A 27,005-nucleotide genomic window follows, 5' to 3' on the forward strand; every position below is an offset into this window, starting at 1 on the left:
TGTTGCTTCTAAATTTTATTGTTATTAGTAAGCATGACCAGATGGCACCAGAAGCAAGGAAGCTGTATGTGTCAGTGAAGTAAGGGAAGGAGAATTATGTCAGTCGGTAAAAGGCAGCTGTCAGAACCCTCAGCTGACATTTGTTAAATAAAGGAAGCCAGTGGAAATTGAGGTGGTGGTGGTGGTGATGGTGGTGTTTGGTAGTTCAGTCATGACTGACTCTTCGTAACCCTGTGGATCATATCACACCAGTGATGTCCATGGAATTTTCTTGTCAGAGATCCTGGAGTGGTTGGTTATTTCCTTCTCCAGTGGATAACGGCAAACAGGGGCTAAGTGGTTTGCCCAGGGTCACACAGCTAGTAAGTGTCTGGTTTGTACTTGGGTGTTCCTGACTCCAGGCCCAGCATTCTATCCACTGAGCCTCCTAGTTTCCTCATGTGGTGGAACAACAAGGTAATACCAGAGACTTTTTCATTTTTGACATGTGAATATTAGAAAGAGACTCACAGAGGCAATGTGTCACCAGTGAGCCAAGAGTGAGGAAGAGCAGAGGTATCCCCACCCCTGCAAAACTTCCTAGTGGGCCTGAACCAGATTAAAATTAACAAAATAAATAAAAACACAGTACAACATAGATAATGTCAATAATTTGAGGGTTTCAAAGTCAATATGTGGACAGCAAGGATCTGTTTCAATTTGAACTTGACATCACCGGTTGGAGCATTTATAGATTTTTGGGTAGAAAGGGAAGGTGATAGTGGTAGATCTTATACCACAAAAGAGTTGCCTTTTAGAGACCTCCATGATGAGAATAATCTAGAGGTTGCTTAGATCTGAAGATCTAAGTACCTTACGTACTTTCCAAGATCTCTACCAAGGAAAGCAGTTCTCCTAAGAAAGCAGGGAATGGGTGGTGATCAGAAAGTCAGGCTTTTGAATATATTAGGTATCCCACCCTGGGTTAAAATAATCCCCACATACTATAGCTAGCTGACTCCGACTTTGAAAGAAACCTTTTGTAAATTCATCATAATCTAATGTAGAAAATATTTTTCATGAACAGCCTCAGATTCAGGGCATAGTAAAATCTGAATCCTCCACCACCACCCCCCAAAAAAATGCCCAGTAACAACAAAGGGAAGTTTTCCCACTTCCTCCTGAGAACTGTTCCATCAGATGGGTTGATTTCCAGGAAGAGTTTCCAGTATGAGAACTAAGCCAGTACTATGTCTGGGATGAAGGCCAAAGAGCTGCTGGAAGTCCTAAAGGAAAGGAGAAAAGCTAAATTTGAGTTATAGAGTCATTTGCAAACTTACCTAAGCTTCTGATTCAGCCAAATGTCACCTTTTCACAGTCTCTCTTCTCCTTCTATTGGTCCTCTAAGACTTTTATTGTCATAATCAAATAGTATTTATTAGGCAGCTTCATCCATATATTTCAACCAAATGTTTCAAATCCACAAGTATTAAGTACCTACCGTGTGCCAGGCACTCTGCTAGTCCCTGAGGATGTAAGTTACAAAGAATGAAACATTCCCTTCTCACAATGAGTTTATATTCTAATGGGACATACAAGCATACATGAATACATACATACATACATACATATATATACATGCACAGAGAGAGAGCTTAAATATAAATACATATCAAAGAGTTTGTTTTAAGACAGTTTGGGAGAGAGAACACCAGTGATTGGTGGGATTAGGAAGACTTCATGTAGAAAATGGTACCTGAGCTGCATCTTAAAAGTAGAAATGAATTCTATGAGGCAGAAGTAAGGAGGGAGTGCATTCTGGGATGAAATGAAAGATGGAATGTTATGTGTAAGGAAAAAGAGAAGGCCATAGAAGGTTTTCTGAAAATGATCTCATTGAGGAGATGTTTTCTCTCTAGATTCGTCCTTTGTTCAATACCTATATGCGCTCCTACTTTTGAATTCCTTTTCCCAAAGAGCTGTAGCATCTCAAGAGTCATCAAAGAGACCTCAAAAAGTCCTCTAGAACAAGTCTTCCCACATCTCTGATAAATGGTCATCCTCTCTTCCTGTAGTCTTTCAGAGTCTATTCTAAGACAAACCAAAGATCTTAACATGAGAATACAATAAAATGAATTTTCTCCAGCTACCATGAGATTTGGCTCAATTCAACCCACATTTATGCATCTTCTGCTCTGTATAAACATGGATCTGTTATGAAGAATACAAAGGAAGAAAAAAGCATATAGCTCCTAACCTGATGAACTTAGAACACAGGGTCACCAGTCTGATAAAAACATATAAATAATTACAAGGCAACATAGCCATATGAAGACAGGTACCACCGAAGTTCAGAGTAAGAAATCAGGTTACTAGGGAGATTAGTCAGGAAAAATTCATAGAAGGGGCACATCATACATAGGCATTGAGGAATACATTAAGGATTGGTCAAGAAGATGAACAAGGACAATCTAAACGAAGAAGTCAGCAGAGGGAAGATGTGAAGACTGAAATGAATGTGTTTTTGATGTGGATTTTGAATTTAACTTTTGACTTTAGGAAAAGGAATAGAAATGAGAACCAGTAAGAAGACTGGCCTGGCTGGGACTAGAAGGGCCCTTCTCCTTAAGGAGAAGGTTATGCAAGGCAGCTTAGTACAGAGGAGTCCCATTGGAGCCCGGCCAATCCCAACTGTGGCACCTCTGAATATGGACCAGTCAGTGAGTCTGTTTCCTCATCCATAAAATGCACCCATACCTACCTGGCAGAGATTGTTTTTATTGTTGTTGTTTTAAGAATTAAATTAGGTGTATACAAAGCCCTCTGTAAATTTATAGAGCAGGAAGGACAGTCAGGTAAAATCCACAGAACTTTTCTCAGAATAATGCTATTAAATGTATAGGAAACCAGTGATGTTGAAATAGTTAGCAAAATATTTTTTAAAAAATTCTTGTACCCACCCAGCAATATCACTACTAGGACTGTATCCCCAAGAGATCACAAAAATGGGAAAGGGTACCACATGTGCAAAAATATTTATAGTAGCACTCTTTGTAGTTGCCCAAAACTGGAAATCAAGAGGATGTCCATCAATTGGAGAATGGCTGAATAAATATGGTATATGAATGTAATGGAATATTATTGTGCCATAAGAAATGATGAACAAGAAGACTTCAGAGAGGCCTGGAAAGACTTATATGATGTGATGCTGAGTGAAAGAAGCAGAACCAGGAGAACTTTGTGCACAGCAACGACCACAGTGTGCAAGAGTTTTTTCTGGTAGACTTGGAACTTCATAATAACGCGAGAACTTAAAAAAAAAAATTCCCAATGGTTTTCTAAGGCAAAATGCCTTCCACACTCAGAGAAAGAACTATGGAATTCATTCACAGAATATAGCAGATTTTGTGTGTGTGTATATGTGTGTGTGTATTATGTTTTGATTTGCTATATGATTTCTTCCATTTATTTTTGTTCGTCTACACAGCTTGACTATAGTGAAAACATATTATGGGAAAGTATATGTAGAGCCTATATAGAATTGTATGTTGTCTTGGGGAGGGAGCAGGGTGGAGGGTAGGTGGGGTAGGTAAAAATCTAAGTTTTATGGTAGTGATTGTAGAACATTAAAAAAAAATAAATAAAATTAAAAAAAAAATTCTTGTACCCTAGGTTAAGAACCCCTGATGTAGAAGCATTATGGTATAATAGAGTATTGAAATTGGAGTCAAGAAGACCTGGGTTCCAATCCTTCTCAGTATTTATTAGCTGTATGATATGAGGCAAATCACTTAGCTTTTCTAGGCATCAGTTCCCTCGTCCTTAAAATGAGGGGATTGTGTTTAATGACCTTTAAGGATCCCTTTAGCTCCAAATCTCTGATCTTGTTATATGCCAAGCATTTTTATTAGAAGATTGGCTAGGTAAGTAAATCAATAGAGGACTTTAAAGCACAGATTTCAAAACAGAAGGATCTCTAGAGTACAATCCAACACTTTCATTTCACAGATGAAGAAACAGAGACCCAAAGAAGTTAATTAACTTCCCAGTTATTTAACTCCCTCAGGGTCACACAGGTAGTAAGGGAACAGAGCCAGAGTTCAAATCCAGGATTTTTGACTCCAAATCTAACATTCTTCTCACTGAACGAAGATGCCTCTCCTAACTTTTCTGCTCTGTACTAGGGCCCTTCTAGTCCAAGATCAGGATTTGCATTTGAATCTGATAAAGTTATAATGTAACAAAACTGCTTTTAAGGAACATTCAGCTGACTGTGGGTTAATAGGACTTCATGACCTACTACATCCACCTATGCCTCTGTTCTTTTCCAGGTCAGGCCTCTATTGTGAATCTAGCCTTTAGCTCATGCAGACAACTCTAGTGTGACCTAATGCTGGGTTGCATCTAGGTTTCTGCAGAAAACCTAGATCTCAAACTGAGGCAAAATGGAGATGTTTTTTGGCTTCAGTACTATTTGCTTCTTTATTTCAAGTGAGATTGTGCCCAAGAGTATATTTATGCAAATGTTGCTTTCTCTCTATAGTTTATATTAGCTTATTAACCTGTAACTAAAATGAAAATGTTTTGTTTCAGTTTTGTTCATTTGGGAGTCGCCTCATGGGACGAGGGTACTACGTGTTTGATCGGAGATGGGATCGCTTTCGATTCGCACTAAACTCTATGATAGAAAAACACTTGAATTCACAAATGTGGAAGTAAGTGAAAATTTTCCATGCAGCATAATGCTACATGTTTTCCTTTATGGCATTGTGGCATAGAAAGCCAGCCTCAGATCCACAAAGAAAGCTTCAAGTCCTGCCTTTGACATATTCTGGCTCTGGGACTCTGAACAAGTCAGTGTTGTAGGCGACTTTCTAAAGCTAGATTACAGAGATTGTGCCAAATCACATTGGTGGAGGAGTTCCCTGTGCCAGTGAAGTCACAGGTTCCATCCCTAGGCTTTCTTCCTTACACGAGTAATCTATATAAGGTAGGTCCACAGCAGAATGAGGAAGGGACAGAATTTAATTCTTTCTCTCCTGACCTCACCTCCTAGCTCTCCCATCACCTTAGTGTGTGATTCCTTCTAAACCCCCCAGTTCCTGTCCTGTTTTCTATTCTTTCATAGTCTTAATTTGGAAATGGTTACCAAATAATGGATGTTGATAGCTGAGATGTTGGTATCTAAGGCTTAATATTTCCTAAGGATATTTACATTTTAATAAGGAACTCTTGAAAAGGAAAAAAATAACAACACTAAAACCTCAAAGGAATAAAACTTTAATGGTTGACTAGCAGAAAGTAAGGTTAATATTGTGGGGATGAGAAGACCTGCCCAACACCTCCCTCAAATCACACTGCATAGATAGCCACCCCCTCTCCCCAAAAGAGGTCCCAAGGTTTTCTGTTCCTAGAAGGGGAGCTGCATTGGCACACTGGTTATTGTCCTTCATTCTCAGAAAGGACCAAAGTGACATCACCATATTGGGAGTCAAGGTAAAATAAGTCTGTCTGTGGCTGTTCAGACCAATAGGAACTCAGAAGGCTCTACCGCAGGTCAGGCACAAATAATCCATATGAACATTTAGAGTTAAGTTAAACTTGCACTTCTCACGTTTCTTTTGAGCTACTACAATTCTGTTTATTGGCACATCAGTATCACAGTTCTTATGTTTTTATGCCCAGTATCATGGTCCCTAATTCTGATGAAAACAATACATAAGCTTTTACTCCATGAACTTTCTCCATATAAGCCAAACCAAGAGTTTAGGAAGGTGCATCTCCTGGATAAGACTTCTTCATTCAGTGGTATTTTTCTTCTCTCCAAGCTCAATCTAAAAGGATTGTTACCCTACAAAAAAAAAAAAAATACCAAATCTGATTTCCTTTGAGGTACCAGCTGAACTAAACAGTCTACAACACATATAGTGACTATGGATTGAATGGTAATATATTTGTAAGGAAGAAGAGGAAGAATATAAGGATAAAGATAGTGTCTGTGTCCACTAAGGATGCCTCCAGTTAGCATTGCATACAAGATCTTTGTCTCTAATTACTTGGATGCCAGGTATTATTTGCCCTTGTGAAGTGTCTGCCCTTCTGTGTTCTCTAGGGATCAGAAGGAGCCTTCAATATTCACAGATGCTTTCTTCATGTATTATGAAAGATAGAGTTGACCTATATCTGAATCCCTGGTGTTCATTCAGATGAAATTCAGTATTCTTCACCCCACCCCCCACAACCCAAACATTCTTTTATTCTCCAAGTGTGTGTGTGTGTGTGTGTGTGTGTGTGTGTGTGTGTGTGTATGTGTAGTTTCTCCCATCACTGAGCAACATTAAAGTTAATGTTGAGCAGTGAGATACCCCATTGCCCTCAACACCCCTTTACCCACATCCACTGGACCCAAACCTGGAAAAATGACAACCGGTGAGGGCATTGAATTTATTAGGGGGAAAAAAAGTCAGGACCATGATTAACTTTTAACATTATCTTGGGAGATTCTGACATGGTATTATCATCATAAATTCAACAAGGTTAACGCCATACTCACCAAGCCTACTGACAGAATAACTGTACGTTTTCAACAGTTTTTTAACACATATCTGTTCCATATCATATGGAAGTTACCTGAGAGCTTAAAAGGAAACAAGTCTAGCAGCTCTGAAATCCCCTGCCTTTTGGTTCTCAGAAATAAGTACGTGTAGACTAACTGAGAAAGCTACCTCCTGATTTAAGGTGAGCACTCCAAGTAAAAAACTTTCCCCTGCTTCCCCCTTCTCCTTCCACTGCTCCTCACCTGTATAATGTCATGCCCCATCTTGGCTCCACTGTCTTCTTGTTGTGGTGGGAGGAGAGAAAGGTGAGGGGAAGAACAACAAAAATTATGCTGTGTAGGCAAGGAAGGAACACTTCCCTCTAAGACTGGTTTGGAAAAGCAATGCTATGATGGGTGGCCCGGAGGGGAAAGGTAGAAACCCTCAAGCGTGAAGACAGCAGAATGCAGACCTTGATCTTGATCCAGAATTTAAGTGTTCATCAGGTGGTATAGCAGAAGCTTGGTTATATATTACTAATTTTGATATTTCACAAGTTAGCTGTACCAGTATTGCTAATAATGAATTATATGTCAGAGCTGGTCCAATAAGACAGCATGGTCTCAGGTATTGCCTTGATAGCAAGCAAGACCAAGAAGCAGAAAACTGAACACTCCCAACACTCCGCTCAATATGGGGGATCCAGTTCTGAGAATTTACTCCCACTGAAAATGTGGATTTTTTCTAAAGTTCAACCACTCCAACCTGGGGAATAGACTAGAACATGGAGAGAAATAGCCTGGTCCAGTGGAAGGAGAATGGTTAAAGGACTAGGGTTCAGATTGTCGCTCTGCCACTTACTACCTCTGGAACCTAAGGCAAGTCATTTCATCTCTCTTGGCCTCAGTTTCCTCATCTGCAAAAATTTAGAGACTCTGCTACTGTAATTTCCAATAACAATGTACACATAAAGGTGAGAGGAAATAATATGTAGTGGCAATAATTAAGAATCTGGCCTCCTGAAGGTTTTTGTTTTCCATGGTTTGGTCCCCAAGAGGTTCTCTTTCCTGAACTGAACTGCTCAGACCTAATCTGAGTTTCAGAAGGACATTGCCAATGCTGATGCTTTTGCTGTCTTCTCTCATTTTTCTTTCATATTTAGGAAGATTCCTCCTGCAGCAGATAGTCCCATGCCCTCGCCAGCAGCACATATCACCACCCCTGTTCCAGCATCTGTTTTACAGCCTTTCAGCAACCCTAATGCCGTGTATCTTCCCTCAGCACCCATCAGCTCAAGAATCGCTTCTTCTTACATAGTGACATCAGCCATGCTCTCAAATGCAGCCTTTGTGACAGCGTCGGACACGGGTTCCATCATGTCACACACCACAGCTTTCCCTCATATGGCTGCGACGCTAAGCATCCTGGACCCAACTTTTAAGGCTCCATCTGCTATGTCCCCAGTGCCAGCTGTCATCCCTTCCCCATCCCACAAGCCATCCAAAACAAAAACCAGCAAATCCTCAAAGGTCAAAGACCTGTCTGCCCGTAGTGATGAGTCTTCGAGTAACAAAAAAAGAAAGCCACAGTCTTCTTCCTCATTAACCTTGCAGACATCTCCCTCGTCTTCATTTTCAGGGCCCCACAAAAAGAACTGTGTCTTGAACCCAAGTTCAACACTGAACTCCTATCAGGCAACATCTTCCTATAACAGTCTGTCTGTACACAATACAAACAATGGAACAAGTCCACTCAGTGCCAAAATGGAGCCCTCAGGACGGACTTCACTGTCAAGTAGCTCCACAGACTCCGTAAAACACATGAGCACAGTAGTCAGCAGTATTGACTCCTGTAACCTGTCAGTGCCCTCCCTGGTGCACCATGCAGGGGATCTGTCCCTGGCTGCACACAATGCAGTGTCTTCTCTACCCCTTTCTTTTGACAAATCAGAAGGGAAAAAGCGTAAGAACTCTAGTTCTAGTAACAAAGCCTGTAAAATCACTAAAATGCCTGGTATGAATAGCGTTCACAAAAAAAGTCCTTCCAGCCTTATCTCGCCAGTGCCAGATCCTGCTAACAGTTCCATCGCTCGGCAGGTAAGGGACCCCATCCTTCCAGGTACCTGTTTTTTAGGTTCCAGAGAAAGCACGTCCTCATCAGTGTTGGTGGGCTGCATGAGCTGATCAAAGAGAAATGGTGATCTCCTGTCCAGGCTGGTTCAGACAGGGTATCTTAGACATCACTAGGTAGGTAGAGTCAGGGAGGGGCATTAGATAAAATGTTGCATTTGGAATCAGGAAGACCTAGTTTTGAATACCGCCTCTGGTACTTATCTTGTGAACATGGGCAAGTCACTTAACCTCCCTGGGCCTCAGTTTCTTCAGCTGTAAAATGGGGATAATAGTACCTGTAATACTATACAGAGTTGTGAGTATCAAATGAGACAATGTATTTAAAATGCTTTGTAAATTGTAAAGTGCTAGATGAATATTTGTTATTATTCTTTTCATTATTATTAGCACCCCCAAAGGCTTGAATGCTTTCATTGTCCTTTTCTATTTAACAGTTTGAGTTAGTTGGCCCAAATGGTCCCATCTACCTCTTCAGGGTCAAGAATTGCCCCTCTGTTCCCTTATTCTGATTAACTGGTTCCTCCCAAAACCTCATATCTTCATTTCTCTCCACACTCTACTCCTAATTCTATGAACTTTTTCTACCCATGTTCCTACCTTCTTTTCATTTGTTTTCTTCCCACATTAGAATATAAGCTCCTTGAGAGCAGGGACCATCATTTTTCTTTCTGCTTATATCTGTTCTCAATGCCTAGCACTCTCTCTAGCTTATACCAAGTGCCTAATACCACTTGTTGACTTATTTTCTCCATACCCTTCACTCTCTTCTAAGGGGCTGAGCTCTTTTCAGAACTATAGGAAAGAAATACAGGGGTTGGGGTGAGAGAGTAAGGGCTCTCTTTCAAACAGAAGGATGTATTTTATTCATGGGCCGTCATTTTTGTTCCTTTTTTCATTTTGAGTTCCATATCTCTCCTTACCTACCTACCTTCTTCCGCCTCTTGAGAAGGTAAGCAATTTAAATACAGATTATACATGTGCACACATGCAAAACATTTAAAGTTAGCCATGTTGTAAAACACAGGCAAAAATATGAATAAAGTAAAAAATGTACTTCAGCTCACATTCACATTCTGTCATTTCTCTCTCTGGAGGTAGATGGCATTTTTCATCATAAGTCCTTTAGAATTGTCCTAAATCATTGTATTGCTGAGAACAGCTAAATCATTCACAGTTGATCATCATATAGTATCGCTGTTACTGTGCACAACGTTCTGGTTCTGCTCTTTGTATCAGTTCATATAAGTCTTCCCAAGTTTTTCCACTTAGTCACTCTGAGCCTATCTCCTGCAGCCCCTTTCCTTGTTCAGACCACAGTCTTTTTCATGGTGCTCTTAGGCTAAGTTCCTAAAAATGCGGACCTGCTGAAATGTGAGTTCCTGTGGTAGTGGCTTAGAAAAAAGCAAGTTTCAGGAAAATGGCTCTGGAGAGTAGTAAAGCCTTCAGGATTATCAGAAGAACAGGACTGACTCTACTTCCAACCAACTCCCCAGAAAGAGCCAAATCCTTTTAGTGCTGCACTGGAGGGCTACGCTGAACGAGAGGGTATGGCCAGAGAGCTCTTTGTCTGCAGTAAAGTCTAACATTGGGTTGACACAGAAAACTGAAGGGAGTGGCATCATTGTAGCTGAGTGAAGAGGACTAGTGTTTGAAAGATAATGTGATTCCCTAGTTTGGTTTTAAAAAAAAATTTAAACATCCTACCTGTGTGATCCCTAATTTACTTGGTTACCAGCGCCTTGGGTTCTCTACATCTGCTTGTGCGAATTGACTCCGAAACATAAACTAACCAGGAAAGAAATGATAAAATAGGTCAGTCAGATAGAACTTGATCATGATATCATGTTTCTTTTCCCTGTTCTCCAGTCTTATTCCATAGCTGGGCTAGAGAGACCTCTTCATTTTCCTTCTGCTCAGGCAGAGGAAAATATACTTGTATCCCACCCATTTACCAAAGAAACCACTTGTACCTATAGGAAAATGGAGGTGCTGTAGCAACAACAATAACAATTGTACTCTTAGGGAAATAGATTTGTGATGATGATGGTAACACATGTCACGTGAAGGTTTGCAAAGTGCTTTATATCTTAACTCATTCAGTACTCAAAACAGCTTTATGAAGTGGGGGCTCTATTTTACAGGTATGAAAATTGAGGCACATAGGTGGTGTTATTACCCCAGTTTCCCAGTTGAGAAAACTGAGGCAGACAGAGATTAAGTGACTTGCACTTAACTTGGTCACATAGGTAGTAAGCTTCTGAAACTGAATTTGAACTCAGATCTTTTTGACTCCAAATGCCACACTCTACACCACACCATCTAGTGGCTCTGTGTAATACAGTTTGGAATTACAATTAGCACTTAAGGAGAATTAAAAGGATAGATCAGGATGACAAGATTGGAAGCTGTGCTACCAGTACTAGGCATGAATGGGAGCTTTATCTATCTAGAACACCTTTATGTTGTAGGATCTCTCCTCAGTGATGGGTATCTCTCTTCCTCTTTCCCTGTGACACAAGTCCACAGTTTGCATCAGCAGAACAGTGTGGGCAAAGAACAATGTCCTATCTTGGCATGGAATAACTTGATATGAGCACTTAGGTTTGGGGACAAGGATGGACATTAAGTCATTAAAACTGTTAAAAACACAGTCGTTTCTGTGTTTTGATTGTATCTGTTGAAGTGTACAACCTCATCAAAACATGTAAGGGGATAAGAGGATGCTGAGGTAGAGCCGGCAAGACTGAGTAGAAGAGAATATTAGCCACTAAACATTTATTAAGTGCCTCCTGTGTTCCAGACATTGTCCCAAGCACTTGGAATACAAATAGAAACAATGATAGGCCCTCCCTTCATCTAATAAGAGAAGATAACACACAACAAGGAGCTTAAAGGGGAGGAACTGACCAGGGAGAGTCCCACCCACAGTACCTGGGGCAAGGGCACGTTTTGGGTGGAGAAGTCGAAAAGCTGGATGGTTGGTAGAAAATGAAGTTTGTGCTGAGGTCCCTCTTCAGGTAGAGGCCTTGGAACCCTCAGCCCTGTCCTCCTCAGCCAGTCAGAGGGTCCGATCAGAGGGGTTAAGAATCCTGATGAGATGATAACACCAGACATTTTCAAAGAGTCCTAAGGGAACCACAACAACTGTAAGCCAGGACCAGAGAAGGGAAAGCAAGAAGAGAACAGATGTCGTCTGGGCTATATAACACCAGTAGTTGAGGTGGCTGATATGATTCTCAATCACCTTCAGCTTCCATTGAGCTGGATTTACCTACACAGACTTTGGCTGCTATATCCCGGACCTATTCTGAGGGCTCATAGTTAATGTTATCCTAGGCAGTTCTAAATATCAAGAGTAGGAACCTAGCCTTCATTTTTGTTTCCATTCTCCATCCCACCCCCACGTAAGAGTTGATTTGAAATAACTAGGTTAAGAATCATAACTTAACCTATTCCATGAAGAATTTTTTTTTACTTGTGTAATCTTGTCTTTGGCTTGATCATGAGATGGAAGAAAGGAAGGACAGGAGGGAAGGATAGAGGGAGGATTTGCCAAGGCTTTACAAATACTGTCTAATTTGATCCTCAGAATAGACCTGGGAGGCAGGTACAATTATTATCCCCATTTTCTGCTTGAGGAAACAAAAGCTTAACACTGTTCCTTTGTCTCCTTGATAAGTTTTTTTGCTCCCTCTCCAGCCATGGCACAGTGAGCTAAAAGGTGAGCCTAAGAGTTATGGGGAAGGTTTTCTATCAGGTCCATGTCCTCCTAGGTAAAAGGCTGTCTTTGTTGGAGATAAAGACAAGTGTGGGGAGAGTCTGCTGTGTTCTGGATCCATCCTAGACATTATCATTCACAGAATGGGTTTTGACTGAGTCAAGTGATTGTCAGGTCCCCTAACCAAACCACCACCATCCAGGACCTATAATTGGCATCTATGTCTGAGGAAATAGAATTTAGAATTTCCTGCCCTGCTCTGGAGTTGCTCCTTCAGAGGTGAGATTAGATCACCAAGGGTCTATTCTGAGGCACTGTCATTACCTTTTTTCTAAGGCAAAAACAGTCATGCTTAGTAGCCTTCTGTGAAGGAAAAGAAAACAAACCCCTTTTCTGCCCCTTCGTCCTCCTGCCAAATTCTCACTCTCTCCTTTCCCAAGCCAGGTTGTGTATCTGAGTATTTCTTCATTGGTGTCTTTCAGGTTGGAAAAAATAGCAGCATAGCTTTGTCCCAATCCAGTCCTTCGAGCACACCCAGCCTGGCACACAGCCGACAGGTGAGTGACTTCATCCAGAACGCTCTAATGCTTCCACAAAAACTCCCCATGGGATGTAATTTCATGAAAGTTAGAGCATCGTGTTAGAAGCATGCGCAGTACGTATGGGAGTCCTTACAAGAACCAGGGAATGTTCTTGGAATCTGAGGCTGGCGAAACTCAAAGGATGAGTTAGTCATTCTTGGGCAAAAGAATGAGGAGAGAGGAGAGACATCGCAGTCATGTCCCAGGCTTTCTCCTGGCCCTTCTATCTGACTCGGTCCACAAAAATTTTTTGAACAGCCACAAAATATATAAACTAGGGGAGTTTATGCAAAGGCCCTGTGATTTCATCACCATAGCAAACCACTGGTATAAGAACTCACCCTAGCGGTCCAGCTGTGAATTAATGAATAAGTCTTAGGGAGTTGTCTGAGGTGAGGGCCGCTGAGTTTAACATTTAACCAGAGTCTTAAAACAAGAAGTGTCAAAAGTGTGATCTTATTTCCACCCCCAATGGGATGATTGTGTTAGGTCACTCAGCTTTGATTTTACCATATCCCAATATATCTTTTTAAAAGTGTATTGATCTTTTGTTTTTAAATCACCTCCATTTGCAAATATATCTCTCCTCCTTTCTTTAGAGAGCCCATCCCCTGCGATAAAGAATAAAAAAGAGAGAAAAACACAGTTTAGCAAAACTGATCAACACATGTGGCCTCGAGGCCGCGGGTTCTCCACCCCTACAGTAAGCTCTTAAGAAATGCTTTTTCATTCATTCCAACTCAGCTCTTTGAGAAGGCTGTTTGCTACCATAGAGGTAGTCTGCTTAAGGCTGACATCCTTTAGAAATGACTGTCATCCAGTAGCCTGACCTGGAATAGGACTGTGTTACATTGACTTTGCAGTCCCAAGCTGGAATATATACACACTGCTAGCTCAGAGCACTCTGCGCAGCTGGAGGTGCTGTCAAGAGGTTCTCCTTACCGTTTTTGTTGTTGTTTCTGGCGTTATTATGGTTATTTCTTGCCATGGCTGTGTTTATTGTTTTGAAACAGGCTTTGCCATTTTTTTCTTTCCTAGAAGACTGCAAACCGGACGGGCAGAATAAGGACTCTTCCATAATGAGGAAAGAAACCAAGCTTTGCTGTCCAATTCCCAGCCGCCCTATCCCACCACAGGTGTTAGGGGGTCGGGAGGGCAGGGCAGGGTGGGATGGGAGAAGAGCTGACTTCCTGCATCCTCCAAGTGTCTGCCCACCTCTTTAAAATCAATTGAAGGTTTAAGAAAGAGGTGAAAGAAGACAACGTGAATTTTCTATTTACCGAAAGCTGGAATCACGGTTTTAGTTGTTTCTGTTGATTTTCCTTCACTCCTCCTCTAGCTTCTGATGTTGCACCGCACCATCAGTTTGTTAAAATAATTCAAAGTAGACATTCCAGAACCTCGGTTCCTGGTTGGCATCTTCCTTAGCTCTTGAAGCTCTCACACAGACACTACTTACTTTTTCTGTTTTTGGTTTTGTTTTCCTCCTCATTCCCTCATACCTCCCATTACTCTGTGTCCAACCTGGTCGCTTTAGAGGGAGCTGGGTGTTAACATGCTCCTGTAATTATAGGGGACACTCTGTTTGTGAGAGGTCTGGGCCACAGACCCAGTGCCCTGGGAGCAGGTAGGAGTGAGAGGTTGTGTGAAGCTCTTGTTAATCAGGGTTTAAGCTGCCCACTGGGGCATGAGCCAAATGCTGAGGGCAAAACTAGGTATTTTGGTATAAGCCACACCAATGTTTCAGGAGAGTTGCTACTAGTGTGGTGATTTGCCCAACGTCATTATCTAGGTGTGATGTTGGGAAAAAATAGCTTTGGAAGGTGGAACCAAGGGTTTCTCTCAGAGTAGAAGGAGAAGGGAATTAAGTATTGAGGGAGATTGGGGATAAATGGTCTGAGACAGCAAAGCAAGTACCATTTAAGAGGATGATCCATCACATCCCACATTCCTATGAATTGAGGAATAGGCATGTGTGGGGGGGAAATTCTCCAAGATGCCTGAGCCACAGCTTATACCCCCACCAAGTAGACTATGATAATTCTGAAATTTTTAGGAGCCCATCTCTTCCTCTGCCTTCCACTCTGGAAAAGCCCATACTTAGTGTCCAATATGCAAGAACCCAAAGTTGTAGGAACCAAAAGTGAAAGGAAGAGACACGGAAGCAATTTCAGGAAGGAGCAGGGCTCCTGCACGCTGCTAAAGTTTTCATGAGTTTTCCACTGTATCCCTCACCTGCATCAGGTGGAAAAAAAAAAAAAAACTAACCACAAGGAGGAAAGAGGAGTCTCCCTAATGAAGGCGCCTGAGAAGGAGGGGTCAGTACCACTTCAACACCCTGTAGGGACAAACACAAGCATTTCCCAGCCAACCCCTGTACATCCATGAACCCACAGGCCGCAGGGGCCACCATAAGACTACCAAGTAGGCATGTCCACCTTGCTTACCCCCAAGCATCCAGACATTACTTGACTGTCTTCCAAAGTTCCAAGTTCACCTGCCTTAACATGGCCAGGTTATTCCTGTCCTCCCCTTGGGGGCAATGGAATAACAACATCCCACTGTATGGGAAGAAAGCCAGTACTTTAGAGGAGTGGAAAAGTTAAGCTCATGAGAATGTGCTGGCTGGAATGGTGGAGGATAGTCAGGAGATGGAAAGGCAAGTGGAACAGGAAATATCTCTGGGGCCAGTGGGTAATCACAGTGCCAAGAAGACATTCAATCTTGAATTAGGATTTCTTGGTATTGATAATAAATTTAGTTAATAAAATAGATGTAAACATCATTTCTTTACTGTTAGACTATTTTGGGGGGTTAGGAATAGAAATGCTAAGAAGTCTTTGTTACCAAGTTAGACACTGATCACAGCCGCAGCTGGGCACAAGCACGGCCCCTGAATTCTTCCTTTACCTTCCTATCCCCACACCCAATGATGCTACTGTTGGGCTTCGTCAGAACTGGAATTTGCAAAGATAAGAGGCAAACCGATTGGTTTGCTCAATGGAATTGCACTGACAGTGTTTCTTAGAGGATTACTAAATTTTTATATGTATAAAATAAAGATTTTTTTAATCAGGAGTTGATAATAGGTACCAGGACATTAGTACAGAGGATTTCATTTTTATTTCTACAGTGTTAAAAGTGCACTTATATGCTGGTTTAATTATGTCTTGGAGAAAAAAGAAGAGACTGCAAATAGAAGGGAGATTGTTACTTTTTTCTTTTTTTAAAAAAAGGCTTAAGACAGATTTTAAGACTTATAAATGTTTAAGCAACTATAATAAATAAGGCTAGACCCTTTGGAAAAAAGTTTAGAAAATATTCTTAAAGTAAATTTTTATAGTGTTAATTTTGTAATAATTTATGTTTTGCTATATTACAGAGCTAACTGACCAGAATAGTTTCAGAAACAATATGAAACTTAGGAAAGTTTAAGCAATGTTTATATTTTAAAGTGTTCTTTGAATTATGTTTTTATTGTACATTTCTTCGAACTGAAAAGTATGTACATATCTTTGTTATTTTTGCACAGTTTCTTTGTCTTGTTCAGTGTAGGAGCAGAAGTCTGTTTTGGTTTTTTATACACATAATTTATTTTAAGTTGTAAAACTTTCAGGAGTTCTTGTTTCTGTTTTTGCTTTTTGATCTCAACAACAAGGTGACCCTCTGTGATTAATGGACTGTTGCTTCTTCTGGAGGGAAAGCAAAGGTTGTGAGATTCAGTGGCTGCTTCTGAGAAAGAAAGTCTTGACAATTACTAAAGGAGCGATTGATTACCAGTAGTTTGGCCGCATTTTTAGCTCTTTCCACACATCTTTTCATTGGGAAGCTGCAATGTTGAGATTCTCCATCAAATGCTGCTTACATTTGTCAGCTGGCTCTGAACTAAGTGATGGCCTTTCTGGAAAACTGAGCATCCTGAAAACCCATGGTATTTCTTCCTTCACAGCAAATCAGTGGTTTACTTCCTAATATGTTAAGATGCTCAGTCTGAAAAAAAAGAAATGGAAAGAAAACATTTTCTTTTGGATTCTTAATGGAGTTAAACTGGACCAGTCTGTAAAGCATTATTAGTGTAGCATTCATTCAACCATTATTTTTCCACCAACACTCATCGACTTTCTTCAGCCCGTCCTGTCACTGCTCACCCCAGTCACCTCCATCTCCATTTGCCTGAAGATCTTGTGATTTGTCTCCAGCAATAGAGGCTCCGAAGCTTTGGTTGTTCCACATACGCAATGCATAGACCTGTCAGCCATAAAAAAAAAAAAATTAAAAAAAGCGACTTGGATAACTTGTATGCCTTCTTTTGTATCAATGTACCAATTGTAAATAATGCTGATCAACCTTTGTAGAGAATAGTTTATACAGCATATTCTATTACTGCTGATTCTCAGTGAACTATTGTTTTAAAAAAAGGAAAAAAAGAAATTTTTCTATTTACACCTTATATTTTGTTATGCTGTCGACCCATGGCACTTTAACAAAACTCTGTGGGTTTTGCATAGCTGGTCAGTCATGGGGTATATTAAATACTGTTGTTGCACAGAAAAGAATTTGCACCTGCTCTATTGTGCTTTCCTACTACAGATTTTAGAACCTTTTCCAGAAGACTTTTGAAGAAAGCATGTCCAATCATTAAAAAAAAAATTATATGCCATACTTGTAGAGTGGATTTCTTTTCTATGATCCATATTTTGTAACACTAAGTATTTCCATTCTTTGTCCCGCACCTTTATGTATTAGCACTATCAGATAGAATTCATTCCATGCTTGTGATCATTGTAAGCAGAATAAATGTCTAAAGTAGGTGTAAATAGTAAATTCTATGGCTTACAGTTTAAAAAAAAAAGGACAAACAGAACAAACATGTATCTGATTGATACTGCCATGGTTCGTCACCGGGCCTGGAGATATTCTCTAGTGAGGGATTGTATTTTTTGTTTTGGGGTTTTGTTTTTGGGGGGGGGGCGGGGTTTGGCTTTTTTTGTAACATGGCTTTGTAAATAAAATAATTTATATGTTTGTAAGAAAAATGTGCTATTGTTATTTATTTTTATATAAATTAGACATAACTGATGCTGTCCTTCTTCTAAAAGCCCTTTTTATTAGTGGATTATTGTGGATTGGGGTTTGTCTTTTCCTGCTCTGTAGTAGCAGCAGCCCATTATTCTGCAAGAGAAACCGGCCAAAAAGACAAAGAGAATGAGCGTAGCCTTCCCAAATGGAAAAGTTGCCTGTTTCGGACCTCTCTCTCAGTGAAACTGAATCTGACCATTTTTTAGTATTAGAATCAAATGAGAATGTCTAAATTTCTCCAAAAATTATAAGATTATGGATTTGGGCCTGGAAGGGACCTATGTTCTAGATCTTCTTGTCCAGTGCTCTCAGAGAACACTGAGACCATAAATATGAAGTTATGTGCCTGAGGTCGTACGTGTAAATTTGAACCCGGGCCCTCGACTCAAACCCCTCTGCTCACTTCACTGGCCCACTCTGATGCTCAGCATAGACTAGCAGTTGTAGCCTAAGTTGTAGCTTATTGAGGCAAGAGAACCCTTGGGAAAATTTAAATTCCTAGAATTTCTTTAACTTTCATCCCAAGAGACACCCAGCCCTAAGATTCATCAACTCCAGTACTAAATATTTATAGCAGAGAATATTGATGAACCTCTTACCAGACTTTCTATGACTATTTTAAATTCCTTGGGTCATCATGGCTAATTAATGCCTGTGTCCCTTATATGTGGTGTCTTGTGAAAACATTTGAGCCTTAATAGCAAAAACCACATTGGATTCCTGGTATATTCTGAGTCTCCTATTGAAAGGTTTTGTGCAACACTGAAGCTGTAGGTCCAGAAAAAACTAAATCAAATACAGAAAGATGGCATTGTAGCCTAGCCCCCCCGCCAATGACTTGAAGTAATGATGTCACCTGAAATCATACCGTTATGGTGTTGAATTATTTTTTTTCTGATTGTGACTTGTCACAATTGAAAGAACTGTGATTTCATTGGTTCCTTCTCTACTACAGAGTACAGCCCCTCTTCAAATTAGTAGACAGTTGTCATGAGTGGCTGTGAAGTTAATTTTTTAGCACAAGTCTACGCTTACCTGTATTGCATTACAACATTTCATCTTGTTAAATCTGGCACGCTGTTCTAGCTTGGCAATATCTTTTTGAATCCAGGATTGTACCATCTGCAGATTTGATGAGCCATCTTTGTCTGCCTCCATCCCTTCCATGTCACTAATAAAAATGAACAGTGCAGGAAAAAGGACAGATTCCTCAAGGCAATCCATTAAAACACTTTATTACAAGTTGATATCTTCGTATTCCTTCGGTCCTGCCATTCATCCAGTTTTGAATCCACCCTGTGCTACTTCTAATCCATTTGTCTCCATCTCATCCAAAAGAATAATATGAGAGGGTTTGTCATGCTCTTTGCGGAACGGAAATATTAACAGCATTCCCATAATCTACCAGTCTGAGAAATGTGTCAGAAACGGAAATGAAGTTAGGCTGAAATGATTGGTTTTAAGTGAAACTGTGCAGACTCTTAGCACCATTTTCCCTTTCTAGATGTTCCCAAACCATCCCTTTATTAATACCTTCTTGAATTTTGCCCAGATTCAAATCAGGTCACTGGTTTTGGTAACAAGCACCGTAGAAAGGTTCCAGTCTTCCGTCGTTCAACCGCCAGATAAACATTTGCCCTTCTCCAGTCTTGAGGCATCTAGTTTCTTCAAAAATCACTGATGGTGGTCCATTAGTCAGGCAACAAGCATTTCTTGAGCACTTAGAGTGTGCCAGGCACTGTGCTAAGTGCTGGGAATATACATGCCAGTAGTTTTTTAGTAGTCTGGGGTGTAGTTCATCCAAGACAAGTCATTTGAACTTGTCAAGGCCACAAAGTTGCTCTTTTACTATTTACTCCATGTGAATTTATATTCTCCAATAACCATTTTTATTCTGTCCTTTCTAGTCCTACAGCCATATTCCCTTATGGAGAAAACCAAAATAAAATAGGCATTGGGTAGTTCTGCCTGTAGGCCATGGCTCTTGCTCATGGGCCTCTCAACCCTCAGCAGTACTCCAACTGTACCCTCTTTTCTCTAATCCTGATAAGCCTTTTTTTGGTTATCCTTAACATTTATCACCAATCAGTTTATTATAAGATCCTTAAGTGCATCAGCCATTTGCATTCAGTCTCTATCATCTACCCCAGGTGTCTTTTAAATCTAAGGTCATCAATGAGTGGTCTGAACATCCATATCAAGTCCCTTCAAACGATTTCTTTATCGGTTCTTTATTGGAACTGATTTTCCTTACATCTAGAAACATTATTCTAGAGCATCTCCAATCCTTCCAGGGCTGACTTCCTTTAGAGAATTTAAATTCATGAGCTCTTCATTCTTTCTCTGAACCTGTTCAAACCTACTTTCCCAAAATCCAGAGTGCATAGTATCAGAATGTACTCTATCATGAATTTAAAAGATCATTTTGCCTTCAAAGTTACCATCATTTCAAATTTAGTCAGTTCCCCTCTCTGTTTCCTACACATTTAGAAGGATGAAATTATTATTGAGATAAACCAATAGTTGAGTAGATGCTCTGCTTTTGATATAGAAAAAGGTCCAGAAAATAAAGAGAAATTGAAGACCCTTGTCATTACTCTGTCATTTTCCATGCCAAGCTTTATGATGTGGTTTCTGAATTCATTTCTTCATGTCCAAGTGATACTGTATATTCTTTCATAAAAATACTGTTATCTATCATATTTCCCTCCTCTCTTTCTTGGATTTCCTCATGTGAGTATAATTTTTAATTTGCAGTGCTGTTCCACTAGACCTTTTATCTAGTCTGTTCTTTGTTAATAAGTCATACCTTTTCAGAGCTATATTCTCAGTCATGAGACCCATCCTACTAAATCTTGGTGATGTAAGAGGGACTATAGGTATGGAATATTACATGTATTGTCAGATGTAGTTGGTATGTTGGTTGGTTTTGCTGAATTGTCTTTTTCTTAATTTTTGTTAGAAGAAGTAATTCACTTAGTAGGGGAGAAATTCAGAAGTGCACACAGTGTAAAAAAATAAAAAGCAGACCAGCAGAAATAAAATTCATTTACATCCTACATGTTTAATACTCATACTTTATGTATGTGAGAGGTATTGTAGAACAGTGGATAGATTCAGGAAAACTGGGTTCCAGACATTATTACTTGCTGGCTGTGTGACCCTGGGCAAATCTCTTAACTTCTCAGCACTCTCAGACAATTCTTCCTAAAGCTGTAAATTATGAGGAAGTATTGATATTCATTTGGTAGGGAGAATTTCTTTGCAAGAAGCAAGGAAATGAAATCAGTCAAAAAAGAAAACTGTGTGCAGACATCCAAAGCCATGAGTTTTTATCGTTCTTATTTTCTTGGATTTTTAACTCCAAATTACAGATTCCCTCCCTCCTTCTGTTCTTCCTTCATTGCAGTCACTACTCCCTGTAGTGTCCTGCTTGGTAGATAGAGGCAGTAGTTTTCATTCCCACCCTCCCTTTTCAGTTCAAAATTCTCTCAATAAGATTTGCATTATGTGGGCAAATATATGTGTATATATGTATGTATGTATATGTGTATATATACATATATGTGTATATATAAAATATATGTATATATTTTTAACAAACCTCCTTGCTATTAAAATGCACATGTTGGGTGAGGGAACCCTTTTATGTAATACATTAGCATGAATCAGTTTATTAGATTAGTTTTTAACTCAGTAGAAAATAATCAAGAGATAGACAGTATGACAGATATTTCTTTCCCCTGGGGGGAGGAAGGGATAGTGGGAGGTATAAAAGTAGGGGGATCCTAAAAAACCAAAGAACAGTTCAACAACTGTTTATTAAAGTGCCTATTAACTGCAACGGCAGTGACAAAGGCAAAGTAAATACCTGATGCTTTGAGGAGGAAGAAGGCTATAGTAACTAGAGGGATCAGGAAAAGAAAGCGTATTTAAGAGGTGGCACTTACACCGAACCTTGAAAAAGACTGAGGAAGGAGTCTAAGAGCCAGAGACAAGGAGCTTGTGCATTGGAGGCATGGGTGGACAACCTGGGCAAAGTTGGCCTTGGAGAACAATGGGAATGTGGCCAATTAGGCTACTATAGTGGAGGTGAAGGGCCGTGAAGTAAAATAAGTCTGGAAGGGTAGGGTGAAGATCTTTCAAAGCGATGCCAATAAGTTTGTATTTTATCCTGAAGGCTTTGAAAGGAGCCAGTGAAGATTTTCTTGGAGAGATAATTACACAGTCAGTCGTGGGTTTATGGGAAGATTACTTTGACAGACAACTTTGGTAGGGCCAATCAGAATGGAGATCAGAGGATCAAAGATTTAGCACTAGAAGGGACATTCAAAATCATTTAGTCCAACTTCCTCATTTCACAGATGAGGAAACTGAGGTCCAGAGAAGTTAAGAGAGACTAGCAGGCACAAACACCAATTAGGAGGCAATTAGAATACTTTGGGCAAGAGGTGATGTGATGTAAGAGCCCTGGGAACTAAAGATGAGGAAAAAAACACCTAAGACAAATTTTACCTGTTATACTTTGCCATTTTGCCATGGTCCTATACAGTAAGTTAGTATTTCCCCTATTTTGTATAATGGAAAACTATCAACAAGGTTTTAAAGGACTTGCCTGAAACCACAAACAGCCAATACAGTGCTGTCAGGAGAAAAAAAAAAAAAGCAGGTGGGAGACTATATTATTACTAGGCATCCATTCTATTTTCTTTGTTTATAAAGATGAATGTTTTATGGATGCCCTTTGTTTCTGTATCAGTCATTTCCATTTGCCATTCCTTAGCCCCTGTGCTGATCTCGTACAACAAAAACAGTCCATCACCAAGCATTCACTGTGGACAAGATGGACTAAATGAGCCTGACAGAATAGGTGACTTATCCCACCTCTCCAAGGAAAAGAGAAAGAAGGACTTTTCCTTATCTATTCTCTGGGGCCAAGAATGGTCATGACAATCACACAGCACTCAACTACATTTTAGTTTGTTTTTTATCCGCATTATTGTACTTCTGCAAATTGTTTTCCTAGTTCTGCTTATTTCACTGCATTAATTGATGAATCTTTCCATGTTTCTTAATTTTTATCAGTTCTTAGGATACAAGAATATTCAATTATAGGAATATGTCACAATTTGTTCATTGATTTCCCAATCAATGAAAACTTACTTTGCTTCCAGTTTTTTACTACCACAAAAAAAATGTTGCTCTGAATCTGTCAGTATACCAAGTCTTCCTTTTTGTCTTTGACCTCCTTGGGAGGGGTAAATGCCTAGCAGCGGAAACTCTGGGTCTCAGGATATGCAATCAACAACCATATGAAAGAGTACTTCCATTAACTAATAGTAAGACAAACACAAATTTAAACAACTCTGAAGTTTCACCTCCCCCAGCAGATGAGCAAAGATGATAAAAAGATGGAAGCAGCATTGGCAGGAATGCAGAAAGGCAGTCACACTAAGAGTTAATGGCATTATGGATGAGTCCAACTTTTCTGGAAAACAATTTGGAATTATGGGAGAAAAGCCAGAGGCGCCACTGATTCCCTGATAGTAGGTAGGTAATGCTAAAGCATTTGGGGACATATTGTCAGAAAAATCTTTCTACTATGAACTAGTGGGAGTGTTTCACTCTGTAACATCTTTCTCCTTCAATATAACTAGTTACATGAATTTTAGACATTGAAAGGACCTAGGGATCAATACTCCTCATTTTATAAATGAGAAAGCCCAGGTCTAGAACAGTCTAGAATAGCTGGTTGGTGGCTGAGCTGGGACTAGAACTCAGGGGTTTTGACTTCTCTTCCACTGTTCTTTCTCCTTCATCACCTGGTCTCCTGCAGAAGTAATCTAAATTCCACTTACAGATTCTTCTTTGTAAGCTATTATCTCTAAGTGTTTCTACAAAGATTTTAAAATAGCATTTGCCTATCACTTGGTTGGTTCACTCAGACTTCAGTAACATCTGCAATTTTTATGCTTTGACTATTTCTATGCATCCAGTAAAATGTAAGCTCCTTGGGGGCAGGGACTGTTTTGTTTTTGTCTTTGTATCTCCAAGGAACTGGCATAGTGCCTGGCACATAGTAGGCACCTTAATAAATGCTTGTTGGATTGAATTGAATTGAATGGAGAACTTTTTTTTTTCCTCAATAGGCAACTGCTTCTTGCTTATTTATTAGGTTATGTCCTGTTTTTAGATTTGCTTTGGATCTTTTGAGAACAGATTTGATAGCTCCAGGTTTCTAAAAGAGGTTCTCCAAAATACATTTAGTTAGTTTGGTTTTTTATTCATTGCTTCTCTACAACGTCCATTTTACCAGAAAAGTTAATGAGATTAAAAATTAAAAAAAAAAAAAAAGGCTGAGAGGATTTACAGTCAAGTCAATCTTGACCACTCACTCTTAGAACCATAGTGGGAAGCTGCCGCCTAAATTGGGATTTCAGAGTTTGGGGGAAAGATTCAAAAATATGGGCAAATACAGACACTGATCTTATCGTTATAAAGGCCTGTCTAATCACTACTCTATTGCCAGCTATCCAGAGGACATATTAGTTCAAAATCAAAGGAATGAAATCAAACAAAAAATACAATAACAATAAAAGATCCCTCCCCTGGCCCCTCATACACATCTGGAATACACTCTCTCACCAGTTACCAAACTACCACTGAAGGACAAAGGCAAAAAACATCTGTAGCCAGTGAGCCTGCAAGAAGGGGCACACATGAAGAATTTGAATATCCAGGGTAATTCCCACTTCTGGCAATGTTCTCATAGGATGCCATCATGCTGTTCTGTTTGGCATTACCATTATCCCTTCCACACTGAAACTTTCCCCATCTCAGGGTTTTGATATATCACAGGTCAGTGAAAGAAATTAAATTAGAATTTGGGGGGAGTTTTGTGAAAGGCGCAGATGACATACAAAGACCAGCAGATGATAACAGAAACAGTTTAGAAACTCAGAAATGCATAAAACAGATGCCTAAAGAAAAAATTCAGACTTCTCTGGTTCACAGGGAGGACCAAGAAACTCTATGCCATACCCCAACCCCTGCCCCCCATACAGAAGGGATAAGTGTGAATCTCTGCCCTTCATCCCATTGTCCCTACTCAGCAGCTGGTCAGTGGTCACAGTCACCGAGATGCTCTCTGCAACATCTATTAGGCCATCTACTGAATTCTGGGTTCCTTCTATACAGATGCATTTGCCAGGTAAACCTGTCCCTAATAAGGGCAGACTGACACTCATAGTCCATAGTTGAGAGTGTGAACATCTCACCTAACCAAGGAGTCAACAAATACCAGAGTCCCAGGCTGTGTCTATTCTTTTTACTATCTTTCTTTGGTTTTGACTCTAGATGGTTCTAGACAACCATCTCATTGGTGGAGAAGCAAGAGGAAAAGAGAGAACATTCCTCGTAACTGCCTTAAATCTCTCCTTGTGAGCCTGTGCTCCCAAAACCCATGTTGGAGTGTGCCACAAAAAATAAAGCACAGAAGCTGCAGCGATGGATGTGATGAGGCCCACCCCAATCCAAGTTCCTCTCAAATTAGCATGCAAATGAAGGTAGAAACAAGAACAAAGCCTAGGTGAAGCCTAGAGGGCCCACATTCCTGCCTTTATGTCTGTCTGTGTGCCTGCGACAAAATCATCCATCTTTGTTGTGCTACCTTCCAGATGGCCCAAACCCTGCTGGTCTCTTTACTTAAATGTTTATTCTGTTATGCAAAGTGCTCTGTGTGAGGGCTCCATTTCATTCATAACTTCCTAATACTTCACTGAATAGCAAAAATCATGAAAAACAGATATCCCAGAAGTCTTTGCTTCCTTTGCAACTTTAGCAAATACAGCAGGATCATGGAGCTGACTTGAAAAATGGGATCTGAGTCATCCTAAAATAGGCTCTCCATTTTCCTTCTACTTACCCTACTTCCTTGACTAATTTTTCCGATATGTCTCATATTCTAAGAACCCTTGTATTCTAGAGTGTTCCATGCTAAACCGTAGATTGAGAAGGATGGATGTAATCAAGGCCATACATAAGGTAAATGAAAGCTTCAGTACTTTTCAGAAAACAAGGAAAAATTAGTAGATATTTGATGTAATTCATCTTAATTCTTAAGAATCCTGAACCCAGGATATAGTCAATAAACTGGGGAAAGAAAATCAAGATTACAACAATCTTTAGGAGAGAATGGGGTCATACCCAGAAAGTAGTTGTGAATAGATCACTGCATTTTAGTATATAAAGGATGTTCTTATCAGGTCCTGATCCTTATCTTATCTGATCCTGGGCATAGAGCCTTCCACTGTTTTCATTAATGATCTGTTATGAAAAAGAGAATGTGCTTTTGAAACACAGAAAATAGAATCAGGCTTCAGAGTCATCTTGGTAAGCTAGAAATAGGTTCAGAAACAAAGGGATCCGAATGCCAAAAGAAATGAAGGATACACCTGTAAGTGACGTAACTAGGGGTTAATATTAGAGCTTTGCCCCCAAGCAGAGAATTGTCTAAGGACAGGAAAATTTATCCTAGGGTGGAGCAATTAAAAGGATGCTAACGAGACTATGGTCCAGAAAGGGCCTAGTGGAGAAGCAGTCCTCGGTTTAGAACTACCCTCCCTAGGTACAGCTAAGTGGTGCAGTGGATAGAGCACCAGGCCCAAAGTCAGGAGTTCAAATATGGCCTCTGACATTTACTAGTTGTGTGATCCTGGGCAAGTCACTTAAACCTGATTGCCTCCAAAAAAAAAAAAAAAGTACCCTACCTCTCCTGCCCAGCCTTAAGCTGGGAGAGAGGGAGAAGGGGACAAAGATGAGAACAATGCCAGATGTCAGACCTTCCAAGCTCTGCTTCCAAATCTCAGGAACCTGGTTTTTGCTTGATATTTTGCTTTCCTGAGTTTCTCAAACTTATACCTCAATCAAGATGACCAGGTTGAAAAATATGAAAAGCAAAAAAGCAAAAATACTCTAAGAA

At 40.1% G+C, this 27,005-nt stretch overlaps 1 protein-coding gene across 8 annotated transcripts in view; it reads left to right on the forward strand.

Annotated features, from left to right (window-relative positions):
- Positions 1 to 24,142, forward strand: part of ATXN7L1 (ataxin 7 like 1) — a 269,784-nt gene extending 245,642 nt beyond the window's left edge. For 6 of the 8 annotated variants that reach the window (XM_072653089.1, XM_072653092.1, XM_072653093.1 and 3 more), the window contains 4 exons: positions 4,573 to 4,694; positions 7,678 to 8,611; positions 12,848 to 12,922; positions 13,985 to 24,142. In XM_072653089.1, coding sequence (XP_072509190.1) covers positions 4,573 to 4,694; positions 7,678 to 8,611; positions 12,848 to 12,922; positions 13,985 to 14,026 — 1,173 coding nt within the window. In that variant the 3' untranslated portion in view covers positions 14,027 to 24,142. The remainder of the gene's footprint in view (positions 1 to 4,572; positions 4,695 to 7,677; positions 8,612 to 12,847; positions 12,923 to 13,984) is intronic. The other 2 variants (XM_072653090.1, XM_072653097.1) reach the window with 2 other exon arrangements.
- The last annotated feature ends 2,863 nt before the right edge of the window (positions 24,143 to 27,005 follow it).

The sequence above is a fragment of the Notamacropus eugenii genome, chromosome 3 (genome assembly GCF_028372415.1).
Source record: "Notamacropus eugenii isolate mMacEug1 chromosome 3, mMacEug1.pri_v2, whole genome shotgun sequence".
Classification (NCBI taxonomy): domain Eukaryota; kingdom Metazoa; phylum Chordata; class Mammalia; order Diprotodontia; family Macropodidae; genus Notamacropus; species Notamacropus eugenii.